At 42.8% G+C, this 13,554-nt stretch overlaps 3 protein-coding genes and 2 pseudogenes across 3 annotated transcripts; all 5 read right to left on the reverse strand.

Moving 5' to 3' along the window:
- Window positions 1-810: 810 nt before the first annotated feature.
- Window positions 811-6,932, reverse strand: LOC125882097 (uncharacterized; annotated as a pseudogene).
- A 548-nt stretch (window positions 6,933-7,480) lies between these two features.
- Window positions 7,481-9,073, reverse strand: LOC125882141 (uncharacterized). The gene has a single exon (XM_049565850.1). It carries the CDS (start codon window positions 9,071-9,073, stop codon window positions 7,481-7,483), a length of 1,593 nt encoding a protein of 530 aa, XP_049421807.1.
- Window positions 9,074-9,223: 150 nt separating this feature from the next.
- Window positions 9,224-10,068, reverse strand: LOC125882265 (uncharacterized; annotated as a pseudogene).
- Window positions 10,044-12,044, reverse strand: LOC125882120 (uncharacterized). The gene is made up of 5 exons (XM_049565815.1): window positions 11,928-12,044; window positions 11,697-11,831; window positions 11,550-11,612; window positions 11,340-11,408; window positions 10,044-11,229 (listed from the first exon to the last, which is right to left on the reverse strand). Exons 2-5 carry the CDS (start codon window positions 11,766-11,768, stop codon window positions 10,072-10,074), a joined length of 1,362 nt encoding a protein of 453 aa, XP_049421772.1. The 5' UTR covers window positions 11,769-11,831; window positions 11,928-12,044; the 3' UTR covers window positions 10,044-10,071.
- LOC125882267 (uncharacterized) lies at window positions 11,965-13,345 on the reverse strand. The gene is made up of 6 exons (XM_049566049.1): window positions 13,249-13,345; window positions 13,016-13,119; window positions 12,651-12,923; window positions 12,415-12,508; window positions 12,232-12,303; window positions 11,965-12,143 (listed from the first exon to the last, which is right to left on the reverse strand). Exons 1-6 carry the CDS (start codon window positions 13,343-13,345, stop codon window positions 11,965-11,967), a joined length of 819 nt encoding a protein of 272 aa, XP_049422006.1.
- Between the last annotated feature and the right edge of the window lie 209 nt (window positions 13,346-13,554).

A 13,554-nucleotide genomic window follows, 5' to 3' on the forward strand; every position in this document is an offset into this window, starting at 1 on the left:
TTCAAACCCTTTATAAACAGCCTTTGCTGATCTGCTCTCCTGAGCTGTCTGTGTCTGCCACAGGTGCAGACAAGTCATTAATCGCCATGACAACGGCTGCACACACAGACACAGCCACACGGCTCTCTCTGTCTGTGTGTCTCACAATCTTTAAAGGACAGATTACAGCAGCAGAAACTTCATTTGAAACAGAACACACACATTATTAACCCCTAAAATGCCAAAATGGGCTCTCTAGCGCCACATAGGTGCACGAAACTGGCCACTGCAGCCCGTAGGAATGTCGTATCAAAATCAAACCAAAACTGGAGTGTTTGACCTACAAATAACACGCTAACACCCATGACCTAAATCCACAGGAAGTGAGCTATTTGCCCTTTCAAAGTAAGATTTCCCCTCAAACGTGCTCTTAAAAAAAAAAACACATCTCCTCCTACACCGTTTATTGTATCGGCTTTAAAGACGCACACATACCAGTTCAACTGCTGCTAAACAGATCTTCTGTATAACTTTATCTCTCTCATGATCACATTATTTTGATGATTGGACCAACAGTTTGGGAATGGGAAGAACTTGTTTGAGGAGTTAAATCTCCACTAAAAGAGGTGTCTCTGTGTTCTGTCTGTATCTCTGCTCTTCTGCCAGGTGCACTGACTTCATCACCATGACAACCGCTGACACACACAAACTCACACAAACATGGTGTGTGTGTGTGTGTGTGTGTGTGTGTGTGTCTAAATCTTACATGCAGACATGACAGGGGCACAATCTCCATTTTAACCCTTTAGGTGCCAGAGTTTATTGAGGAAAATATTCCATTTTCATTTCAACATTTCAAAAGGCTGGGGCTTGAAAGTGGTGACAGATAAAGGCATACTGTAAATGAGAAAACTATTCATCATGACCCAAAGTTTGTGATGGGAGTAAGTTAAATTATCTAATTGCATATTGTGTCGTCACTAGGCGATCCATATTGGATTTCATAAATCTTAGTAAAACAGCATTTTGAACATATTTACAGTAGATCTCTTTTGTTTTGTGGTGTTTTTGTCAGGTCATCCTCAAAATTAAGGAAGAGGAATCTGATGGAGGTAAATTAACTTATCTAATTTGCATATTGTGGCATCACTCGGCGATCCATATTGGCTTTCATAAATCTCAGTAAAACAGCATTTTGAACATATTTACAGTAATTTCTTTTGTGTTGTGTTATTACGATTAGTATCATTAGGGACAGAGCCCAAAGGCAGAGGACAAGTACAAGTCCATAACAGGAACAAATCCCATGTCATTACAACTTCCTCTTATTCTTTTGAGTGTTATAAACATCAGGAAGCTATACATATCTTTGAGGAAATGTTACACTCCAAAATTACAAGCCAATTTGTTTAATCACCACTTTAGTCTTGGTAAAAAAAACAATAATTAAAAATGTTTTTATAATTTACTCTCCTTTGTAATTCATGTTTTATCCATGTTAATGTTGGTTTTATGTTTATCCTTAAAAATTGTTAAAATTTATATGATGTATCTATATATTCATGTACAAACATGACGGAGCAACAAACCAGGAATACAGTCACCACAGACCTTTGTCTTTTACAGTACACTTCAATTCTTAACAGTATGACAGACACCATTTTGTAATTAACATTATATAATTTATCATTACAGTGTATTTCATTTGAATGTGGATACTTTGGAGATGACATTTTGTTTCCATAGCCAACATATCACAGTTACATTTTAGTTAATACATTTGTTGCAAATATGGCAACAAAACATTGATTTACATAACTCATTGTTTCACTTTATAGTTCATGTAGAAAAAAAGGATCAATTAACAGTCCTACATTCTCTTCCTGTCCATGCTGTCAAACGACAATTGACATGGGATTACTTTTTGAACTTTTATCATGCCCCTCACATAGACTACAGTGCATCTTGGGCAGAACATGCACACACACAAAAAACAAACAAACATGTGGAACTTTTGTCCCAAAATTCCACTTGCTCATCAATATCACTTGGGGACTGCAGAGGTTGGGACGCTCCATCACAGCAGCATTTTCAACCACCTCAGAGAGAAGAAAGATTACTGTTAAAAAGGAAACGCCACCAACCAACTGTTCAATTCATTTAAACAGTGTCAATGACCTACACAAAGTTTGAAAGGGACAGGGAGAGAGAAAACATAAGATTGGAGGGACACAAGGGGGAGGAGAATTCGTGGAAACAACAACAACAACAACAACAGCAGCAGCAGCAGCAGCAACATTTTTGGTTTACAAGTGTCCTGTTCGGCAGCTAAGACATGCAGAATGAAGAGTCTGTGCCTTGTGGTGCCAGAACAGATTTGCTGTAAGGTCAGAGTTGCTGTAAAGTCATGTACACAAACATGAGCATTTCTTATCTGAACTACTGACTGCACTTCCTGTATTAAAAGCTACTGTTGCTACCGTGCTCCTGCCAGATGATTAATGTTGTTGTAAGCTGCTGTCATTACCGTCTCTCCAGCACCTCTCTCTCTCTCTGTATTTCTCTTTCTGTCTCATTGTGTCATACATATTACTGTTTATTATGCTGATGTGTTCTGTATGCCATCCACTGCCTGTCTGTCGGTCTGGGAAGAGGGATCCCTCCTCAGTTGCTCTTCCTGAGCTTTCTACCATTTTGTGTGTGTGTGTGTGTGTGTGTGTGTGTGTGTGTGTGTGTGTGTCTGTGTGTGTCTGTGTGTGTGGGGGGGGTTCATGATCAGCTGTGAGGGTCCCAAGGACAGAGGGATGTCATATCTTGTAAAGCCCTGTGAGGCAAATTGTGATTTGTGATATTGGGTTTTATCAATAACATTGATTGACTGAAAAATAAATACATGAATAAATAATAAACAACCATAATATTAACTGTTAACTTATTAAATACAATCATTTCCTCCTGTGTTCATATGTAACATCATAATTTAACTGTTGCATCTTTTCTAAGTTACTGATCAGAATTTTGAACACTAGAGGGCTACAGAAAACATGCAACATCAAGCCTGTCTATTTTCTAGAGATGTATTCGTTTAAGTCAAATTAACCTTTTCATATTTTCATGACTGAAACAGTTGCATATGAACACATGAGGAGTGAAAGAACCACAAACATGCATAAATACATACATTCACAGTCGCAACAGAGACCAACAACCAACATGTGGCAGACAGACACCAACACATCTACATCACTAACAGCTGTAAAAACCATGATTATATGAATTAACTAACACTATTCACAACAGCTAACACTCAACTCATTCCACCTGTAATACATGATTGGTTTCACCTGAAATCGCTACACAATAATCATATCAACATACTAAAAACATTTCCACACAATAAACTCAAATCTCCCTACAATACACAATCTTCACACAATGGAGTGGGACAGACTCTACACTAACACAAATTCACGTGAGTGCAAACCTACACAATTTCAACACAACAACAAACAGTCAGTTTCCTCTTAAAACTCCACAGATAAACACAATAACAACAATAATAACACCACCACATTTACACTGGGACTTTGTATGTGTCACATGAAGCTACACAAACCAACCTGATCTAATCCACATCTAAACACTACGCATCCACCTCTACATCCTCAAAGTCCTCAAACAACCTGTCTAAGTCCTCTAGCTCACCCTGATCATCTCTCACACTAAAACTACACAGAATACCTTCATGATCACTGAAGTACGTGGGCATCACTGCACATTCCACATCATACTGTGCTGTTTTAACATAAACGTGATCAATTAATGTCCCCTTTTCTGTTGTCTCCTGTGTTACATGCTGATGACATCCTTTTTGCACCATGAATTTACAAATTGATGATTTTTTCAAAACATTCTCATTAAAATCTCCCATCACTACAACTGTGTCACTAATTGGATTCAACCAATCAAGTAATTTCCCCAGATTTTGTTTAAATAAAGACTTTGGATAACATGGTGGACAATAAATTACTGCCATCAGAATGTTAAATTTGCTACACAGGCACACCAAACACTCCAGATTCAAATCGGGTGCCTGCAGGATGCTACAGTCCAAATTGCCTACACTGTACAAACCAACTCCACCATGTTCTAGATCCTGGACCTCTAACAATTTGGGGTTACTGCTGCTGTAACACAAACCTCGCGTATGACTGTGGAAAGCATATCCATCAATTTGGACACTGTCTAACGAGGACTGTGCAGTGAGCCACGTTTCTGTGACAGCAATACAGTTAGGCTGTAAATGCTGTGTGCAAGACACCAAATCTGCCAGGTGGCGACTTAAATTTTGAACATTCATTAAATACACAGAGAAACTTTGTGCACTTAATGAAGGTTTAGGCTGCTCAATTAAAAATGGGGGCATGCTGTCTAAGGCCTCCTTTATGGCATCCTTGCAGTAAATGGTCTTCTCTTTAAAATCCCTGATGATCAGTCCAGACAAAGCCCTAACACGACTCAAAGCTACATACGCCTGCCCAGGTGCAAACACCTTCTTCAAAGACACTACAGCCTCATCTACCGTTAATCCCTGCACTTTATGCACTGTACACGCCACGCTAGCCTAAGAGGAAACTGAAATCGCAGACCACCTGCTTTAGTTGCCCTGTCCTCCTCGGGATCAATAGCAGTAGAATACCTGCATTCTACTGCCGCATGTGCACGTGTTTTCCTCCTCTGTGAGCCAATTTTCTCATCATCAAATTTGACATAAACTGTTTTAGGAAACTTCTCATCATCACCAAAATCGATATGAGTTACCGTGCCACATGCGCCATTGACCAGACCGTCCTCAACATCTACATTCTTACATAACATAACACGTGCGTTCCTTGCCAAACACAACCTATCCAGTAATCATGTGTCCGCATTACTATGATGCCCTGCTGTACATTCCAATTGGCCTGTTTTCCTGTTATGTTTGAAATCTTTGGCTTCTATCTCAACATAATCTGGACACATGGTAATCAACTGCATAAAATTATGCTCACTTACTTGCATATTGGTTGGAAAAATATGCAAAGCAGAGCTCTCTTCCCCTGTCTCGCAAGCCTTTAATATTTCAACATCACTAGGTAACATGGGGGTGGCCTTTGAACGCACTCTCAACCTGTTAAGCAACGCTGCAAACACACTATCCTTCTGCCTAACTATGGTTGTCAACTCCACTATACTAAAACCACACCACAGGTCCACACCAAGCGGACAGCTATACAGAGGCTTCCCTTTAACGGGAGGCAACTGATAGATTGTGATCAACCATACTGATTTCATCTATGATTACAATTTGGAGGTGACTAAATTTGGCTCTCAAAGAGTTTAGTTTGTCCTCACCCAAAGGGATGTAGGGCAAACTGGCATGTGTGCCAATACTGAATGTGTGATGAATCGTTGCTGCATTTAAATTGTATGCAGCTATGCCTGTAGGTGCGGTTAACAAAACACAAATATCATCTGGTTGATCACAAAGTGTGGACAACAACCTCCCTGCCTCATACTGAATAACACTAATTAAATGACTTTTCCCCGTCCCTGCACCACCTGTCACAAACACATGCAGAGGTTCTGGGTTTTTACCCATCACCTTCTGCAAACAGCACTGTCTGACCTCATAAAACACAGCCATCTGTGTCTCATTCAGAGACCTAACTAAAGCTAAGCCCTCACTTCTACACATCACATTCCTCTTCCTCTCCAGCTGCTCTACCTGTCTACTACCAACAACCAAATCTGGCACATTCTCCAGACGTTCTTGTAACTGCTCCTCTACTATCTCAGATCCCTGCTGCTGCCTTCTCTACTCTAAACACTCAAGGCGTTCAACTTCCTGTTCAGGACACAGCTCCCTCCAAGCATCCTCCTCATCTACACCATGCTGCTCTGCAATCTCCTGCGCACGCTCTAAATCTGGATTATCTACATCAAACACTGCTCTATTATCCTTCACCACGTCCTTAGCCGCATGTATTGACCCGTCACTAAATGTCACACTTCCATCCTCATGGAACTGTTCAAACAGCTCAAAGCCTTCAGGTTTGAGGTCTGAGTCAGTTCTATATGGAAGGAACAACTGCAGTAAACTCTGAAAATGCAACTCTGGATGTTTTTCCAAACTAACGCGCATGTACCGAACAACCGCAAACTGAGTACGTGTTCTCTTCAAAATGAAGCCCAAATCATTTTTCAATCGAATCATGTCCGGAGACTTTTCGTTTTTGGAAAGAACACGATACTCACGCAAATGTCGCCATACACATATTTTCAAACACATCACCGTCGGGCCTGTTCCTATATCTATCCACGAAGCTCGTCATCCACATATCTTCTGTGCTAAGATCGTGTGCAGATGCTCTCTGCCTCAAAACACTGAGGGGTAAACTCATCTTCACTATATTATTCCCTGTCGGCACAAACACAACCTTCCTAGAGCACTCCTTCAAATGCAAGTTAACCTATACACTGCCTCCTGAGCACTAACGTCCCTATTATGCAAATACACACTACCCAACTTCTTCAACGCGTCTTTAGCTGAGACATTTCCTTGGTTTTTGGCTTCTTTTTGGGCATTACTCAATAACAGGCCAATTTCTCTCTGCTTTTGTAATATACGATATTATATACACAACAACTGCATACGCATCAGTTACAAAGCTCACATCAATATTTGCGTTCCAACACTTCAACAACTGCTTGCTATACTGATTGACCCAAACTTCATTTACTCCTCTCTTATAAACTACCTTGGTCTTCTTTTGCATTTTCCTATATGCCATTTCAAAAATCTCCTGATTAATGCCGACACTCATAAATAACTCCTCTACACTACCAAACGACTCACTTTCCACTGCTTTCTTAACGGATTCCAATATGGACCTCGCAATCTCTACTCTCATCTTGTTACTCCTGTCAAAACACCTACAGACTGGTTTGTCTTCTGACTGAGGATCCTCCCCTGTCTTTTCTCTGCCTCCTTCTTGTCACATGTGCATTTTATTTCTTCTATTTTACAAATAAATGTACGCTCAGACACAGGTTTTGGGAAATTGAAACGACATACAGTCTTCTTTTTCCTGCATGACTTTGAATGTCGTTTGGAATGTGTTTGCACTGATGACACAATGTCCAATAATGCGTCATCATCTGAGGGTAACTCACACGATACGTACTTATCAATAAACTCTACAACCTCCTCGTCTGTATTCTTATCAATTTGGGGAGCACCCTCAATCCAAAACAGACAGTGAACATGGGGAGAACCACGCTGCTGAAACTCAACCCTATAAAAGTAATCTATGATTTTGCCAATTGGTTGAGAAGGAGACATGAGAACCTCGTTCAGAAAACAATGCCATCTGTAATCAAACATTCTCGCTGCCGTAACCGGGTTACCACGCAACAACTGACACCTGTCTGCCCACTCCAAATCCTCTACCGTCTGCGTTCAGCCTTCCTGCTTCAGGATGCTGGTCAGAAGATTCTGCCAGCGCAGATCTGCAGACAAAAATGAGCAAAACCACGTCGGAATCCCTAACTGACGCACACAGGACAAGACGTCTTTCTGCACTGACATCCAAAAGGCAGGCGTCCCACGGACGGGCTTTAAAAATCTAAACCCATCATCAAACTGCAACAACTGCTTCAGAGACTCCTCATCCTTCAGCATAGTCTGACTAATCCTTTGAGACCGCTGACCTCCCTTACCTTTACGCAATGCCACAGAAACACTCGACATTACCTGATCTATCTCTGACATGTACTGAGCGAAAAATATGTACTCTACGTTACGTGCAAAACGACCATCGCAGTGCATAATCCTATTGTTGAAATAATGCGACAGACTCAACTGATAACGCCGACTGTCATGGAAGGTCTTCTGACCCAGAGGAAACAATACAGGGAAACTCTTTGCCTCATTACTCCGGTCAGAAAGCATCCTAACTGGACTATTTCCCTCAGCAGGCGCTATATTCACAATGTCATCAAAATACTGATCTAATGCTTCCTGACCAATATCAACAGGCATAAGACCTGCTAAATCATCAACCTCAGCCTTTTCTACAATCTGACCAGCTACCTCATTTCCTGTACCAGCTTCATCCTCACTAGCTGATCCAGCCTCTTCCCTGTCCCCATCTTCCTGCCTAAAAAACTCATTAATCCACTCCTCATTAAACTCTATGTCTCTATAATTAACATTGGTCCCCTTTAAATAATCCAGCGCCTGTCTTACATGCAACGGATCCACAAACTGGTACTCGTAATGTCCCTTATATGTCAACTTGCGCTTTAACTTCACCTGCACCAAAGACCCTTCCATACTCGAACGCGGCAACACATTACTAGTTTGTGTAATGTTGGCGGGAACACAGGTCACTGGACCATGTACTCCATTTTGCCCCCCTTTAGGCAATGCCAACACTTTCATAAAAGGAATATGCAAGGCTATCAAATGCTGCTCTAAACTATTCAGACATCCCAGTTCTGGTGGAACGGGATCAACATCCAAGTTATTACTCCAACATTCAGCTGGCATCTCATCTGCACTAATCTTACGATGACACTTATGACAAATCCACAGCTGACCTCTACACAATGCCAACTGACAAGGTACAACACACTGATCGTTACATCTATGCAAATACTTCTCACTAATGCACTTGTCGGCAATACCCTCTGTAGCTAAACTTGTACCATACACTTCCCTTACACAGCTCTGCACCTGATTTCTAAACAACAACCTATGACACACACAACACACAAAATCTGGACCATCTCTGACCTTTTCTAAAAACTGCTCCGTAACAAAACCAAAGTCTACTGACTTCTCCATCCTCTGCTTCCTACTTAACCTGACACTATCCATAACCCTCTCTCTGTGCTCAACACTTTCTCTGTATTTACCAACACTCAGCGCTTTAACTTTCTCCCTGTGCTCGATGCTTTCTCTATACTTAACTATACTCTTAGCTTTACTAATCACTTTAACCCTCTGCCTGTGCTGGATGTTCTCTCTATATTTACCAACACTCATCATTTTAACCCTCTGTCTGTGCTGGATGTCTTCTCTATATTTACTAACACTCAGCGCTTTAACTTTCTCCCTGTGCTCGATGCTTTCTCTATACTTCGCTATACTCTTAGCTTTACTAATCGCTTTAATCCTCTGCCTGTGTTGGATGTTCTCTGTATATTTACTAACCTTCCTCGCTTTAACACTTTTTCTATACATTTTCCTGATACGTCTTCAAAAACTTTTCTTGACGTCTCTCCCTAAGCAACCTACTCATTTTCTCCTGTGTCCCTTTCCTCTGCCTCAAATACTTGGATTTTACAGACTTATGACCTACACCTTCAGACCCTACACATTCATTACATCCAACTGCTAACTTCTCTCTATCCACAACATCCGTCACTCTAGACCTAATGCTATAACCTGACACTTCACTAACTTTACAATAACTATAACAAGTCTGCAGTCCAGGCTTATGCACACAAACAGTGTTCTCAAAATGCTGTCCCATGACATTCTCTACATAAATACACTCTGCTGACAAACACTTACTGTTACACTTGTACTTCAACCAACGTCCATCATAAAAAGTACACACACTAACTCCTAACCAATCTGCTGTGACCTGGATTTCTACCTCTGTAGCCCAACTGTTCACATTTCTCATCCTGGATTGCTGAAGATACTGACACAGACACATACCCACTTCTCAGAAGACTTGCATACTCATCTGCATTCCTTTCTAACTCCTTACATACAGCTAGCCTAATCTTGCGATGGTGCTTCTGTGAGCAACTCACAGCCTGAGAGATGGCTCTGAAGAAGCAGTTACCATCAGCCACAATTCTCTCATTTAAACATGGGACCCCTAACAACCCCACCTCTGTGGATACCGAACCACTGACCTTCCCAAAGTCTACATTTAACTTGCGACACAAAGCTTTACAGACATCTACACTAAGAGGATGGAAGAGCAGCTCCTCATTTGCCACAGCACTAACAAATTCTACATCTGCATTAACCTAAATGTTACTAAATGTCTTTAATTTCTTCGACACACTAGGGCGAGAAGAAATTTTACGCTTTCTACCATCACCAAGTGCTGAGTCTGCCGCTGAACCACTGCTCACCTGACTGGCTAAAGTCACAACAGAAATGCCAGACAGTGCTGGACTTTCAGTTACACCAACAACACACTCAGACAGACAATTTCCTGAGGAAATGTGTTCTACCCTGGCCTCAGAAACATCACTATAGTCTGCCACTGGAGCAGTACTCATCTCAGTAATACAGCTCTCCACAGAAACACAAGACAGCACTGGGCTTGCACCCTCACGGACACTAACGCCACACAGTTCAAAGAGCTTCTGCCTAGAACTGAGACTGTCTGCCAAACAACAGATGTATCTATAGAGATCATCCAGACAATCAAACTGCAACACCACACTTTTACCATCACTATGCACTAACCCAATGTCACAACGCAAGTGACTGTCTACCACAGCAAACCCTCCATCCTCACAAATGATGACAGAACTACTCCCACACAGTGTCATAATACATGTACTATACTGACTGAAGATCCTCTCCAGTCCATTTCTCAGACTGATGAACACACCGCTGTCGATGTGTTCACCCTCAGTCACGCCTACTTCACCCAACACTGTGTCACCGTGGCTAAAGCTAAACAACTGCTCCCCTATCTCAAACTGCTTTGGCAAATCTCCAACAGACAGGAGATTTGATTCGTGGCTAAAAATGTTCAGGTCAAGCAAACTAGTGCACAACTCTTCACCTACAACCAACGCGCGATCAACATCAAACCTATCCCACGAGAACACACTCAACAATGTGTGTTTGGCTAAGCAGGCCAAAGCTATAGCCATACACTGCCGCCCTCGATATACAAACCGCTCATCTCCCTGGTGAAATGTTCCCCTCACAACCTTCCCCAGCCTGAACCCTCTGCTACCCTCTGCTGCCACAACATGACTGTCTGACTCTGACACAACTGCACGAACATCAGGAACAGTAACAAAAGGAACAGAAACATCCTTATCTGTGCCGATCCTCTGTGACATCCGGGTTCCCTCCTGGATGGCGGAGTCCATCGGCATGGCAAGGCACGCTGCAGCAACCTCCACCACCACCTCCACGGACGGCTGGGCTGTGACCTGCACCTGGCACAAAAACAAAATATGAGGTTTTACTAAATAATACAACGAAAGACTACATGTTACTGCTTCCTAAAATCATCAATAAGTGACATTATATTTAAAATGAAACACACCTCCTGGACTGCTGGGCCGGGCTTGGAGGTAGACTCGGTCACAGGGGCAGGCACAGGTGTTGCCAGAACCTATCAAGACAGAATAAAAATCAAAAACCATTAAAACACAGCACTCACTTTGTCGCGGCATATGTTTTAGAAATATAAAAAAAATTCCACATCAACATCCTACCAAAAAAGAACAAACAAAAAAAATAAACAAACACCAACCTGCTGCTTTCGTCCTCTGCACGTTGTGGCAACACCTCTTGGCCGACGCTTCACACGGAAGGTCTGTAGGAAGGAAAACAAACCTCTTTAAAAACTGTCCTCCCGTTTTGACCTCTACAGTATTGACGCAATGTGTAAACAGCTTACCTGCCCAGCTGGCGGATCAGCAGGGCAGCCAGAGCCAGAAGAAGGGGAAACCTTCTCCATGGCGTCCAACATGCCACTGCTGAACCACACAGGGTTGGACGGGATGACAGACTGTCCCACCGGAGATGTTCCAGCCTTACAAAACAAAAACAGAGTTGGTTAGATTTCATTTTTTGACAAAAAACTTTGCACAACTTTAAGCCACAAATTGCCTTGAAGCAACACAATTACCTTGCCCTGCCGTCCAACCACTGTCCACTCGCAGGGGTCAGTGTGACGTGGCACAGGAACGCGCCCTGTCACGACCAGAGTGGGGGACACCCGGCCACCCGGCAATCTCCGGGGAGACACCGGAGGCGCGGGTGGAGGGGGTGCCAGCTGGAGGTAGGCCACGTTCCACAGCAGCTGTACCAGGACGGGCATGCCATCGGAGTCGCTGAGGTGCACCTGAAACCAGTTTAACACAACCAACATGTCACTCCAAAAACATGAAACTCCACTATGTCTTATATCACACCAACAAAGTATCCTGTACTTAGGCCATCATGGCACCACAGCTCCAACCGATGGACTGGGAAGTGCGCCGTCACAGACACATAGGGGAGACCTGACACACATGACAGCAACATAATCAATCCTTCTAATATTTACACTTGTATAAATTCAGTTGAATTACAAATTACACCAATTACAACTGATGACCACAAATTTAATGTACCCATGCGTGCTGCGACACGGTGGTATTCCTGACACAGCTGCTCTTGGAAGCCAAGGTCCATGGTCAGACGGGGAGGGAAGTCCAACACAAAGACCTAAAAACAACCATTTCTTCATTAATTCCCCTAAACAAGCACATAACACAACCGTCTGTTCACAACTACCAAATAAATACTGGTAACAGTGACTGCAATAACAAAAAAAGAAAAAACAAATAAATAAATACATAAAACACACCTTGGGCCAGCGGCTGCAGACGGTGGTCAGGAGCGCACTGAAGTCCAACGCCGCCTCACTGATGGTCCTGCTGGCAGTGCGGTTGTTGCTCGGGGCGAGCACACACACGGCATCCGGGGTCCACGGAACAGCAGCACGCAGCACCTCCATCCTCAGCTCCCTGGCGTCTGCACCTGGAACAGACAGAAAACCAAAAGACAGACAGCCCTCTGGGATGGCCATGAACCCGTCCACGATGCCGCGCAGGTGGGAGTCTCCAACGACGAACACGTACTGCGACAACAGAGACATTGCTTTAGAACACAGACACCAGGTGTGACACCATGCAACCATCACTGTCTTTATGAATAAGACAGAAATCATACCTGCTTCTCCGGATGCTGAGCTGGAGTGACCAACTTGAAGCTGCGCTGGGTCAGCTCCGAAGTTGGCCATCTCTGCACACGATGGCGGTAACCAGTACCGCACCCTGTTCAGGCAAATCAAAATTCAACAATGTCAACACATGTTCTACACATCTTTAAATTACATATTATTTGTACCATTGAAACATGTAAAAAAAAAAAAAAAAAAAAAAAAAAATGATACGTTCGAGCACGAAACTCGGGGACTGATGGCAGGGGGATCCAAGTCTGCGCCGTCGCCATCCTCCTCTTCATGGCCTGGGCACGCCGGTGGGACTTGGCACGGGGCATCTAAAAAAAGACACAAACAACCAAAACAAATTAATTCAACATTCACAAAGAAATCATACAAATCACTCTGACTGTATGCTAATCATACTCAAAAGCCACACTACTCTGGCCTCAGCCTTCAAATACATAAATAGCTCAACTTACCTTGGAAGCAGTAGACAGACACCTACTAAAATAATCAAGTGTGTGTGTGTGTGTGTGTGTGTGTG

This window comes from Epinephelus fuscoguttatus, linkage group LG21 (assembly GCF_011397635.1).
Source record: "Epinephelus fuscoguttatus linkage group LG21, E.fuscoguttatus.final_Chr_v1".
Lineage (NCBI taxonomy): Eukaryota > Metazoa > Chordata > Actinopteri > Perciformes > Serranidae > Epinephelus > Epinephelus fuscoguttatus.

Coding starts and splice junctions, on each gene's coding strand:
- LOC125882141 (XM_049565850.1), bottom strand. CDS start 9,073: ATGATGAGTGTTGGTAAATATAGAGAGAACATCCAGCACAGGCAGAGG.
- LOC125882120 (XM_049565815.1), bottom strand. CDS start 11,768: ATGTTGGACGCCATGGAGAAGGTTTCCCCTTCTTCTGGCTCTGGCTGC. Junction 11,613..11,696: donor CTGATCCGCCAGCTGGGCAG/GTAAGCTGTTTA, acceptor TCCTTCCTACAG/ACCTTCCGTGTGAAGCGTCG. Junction 11,409..11,549: donor GCAGAGGACGAAAGCAGCAG/GTTGGTGTTTGT, acceptor CTGTCTTGATAG/GTTCTGGCAACACCTGTGCC.
- LOC125882267 (XM_049566049.1), bottom strand. CDS start 13,345: ATGCCCCGTGCCAAGTCCCACCGGCGTGCCCAGGCCATGAAGAGGAGG. Junction 13,120..13,248: donor GCCATCAGTCCCCGAGTTTC/GTGCTCGAACGT, acceptor TTGCCTGAACAG/GGTGCGGTACTGGTTACCGC. Junction 12,144..12,231: donor GTGGTGCCATGATGGCCTAA/GTACAGGATACT, acceptor AACTGGTTTCAG/GTGCACCTCAGCGACTCCGA.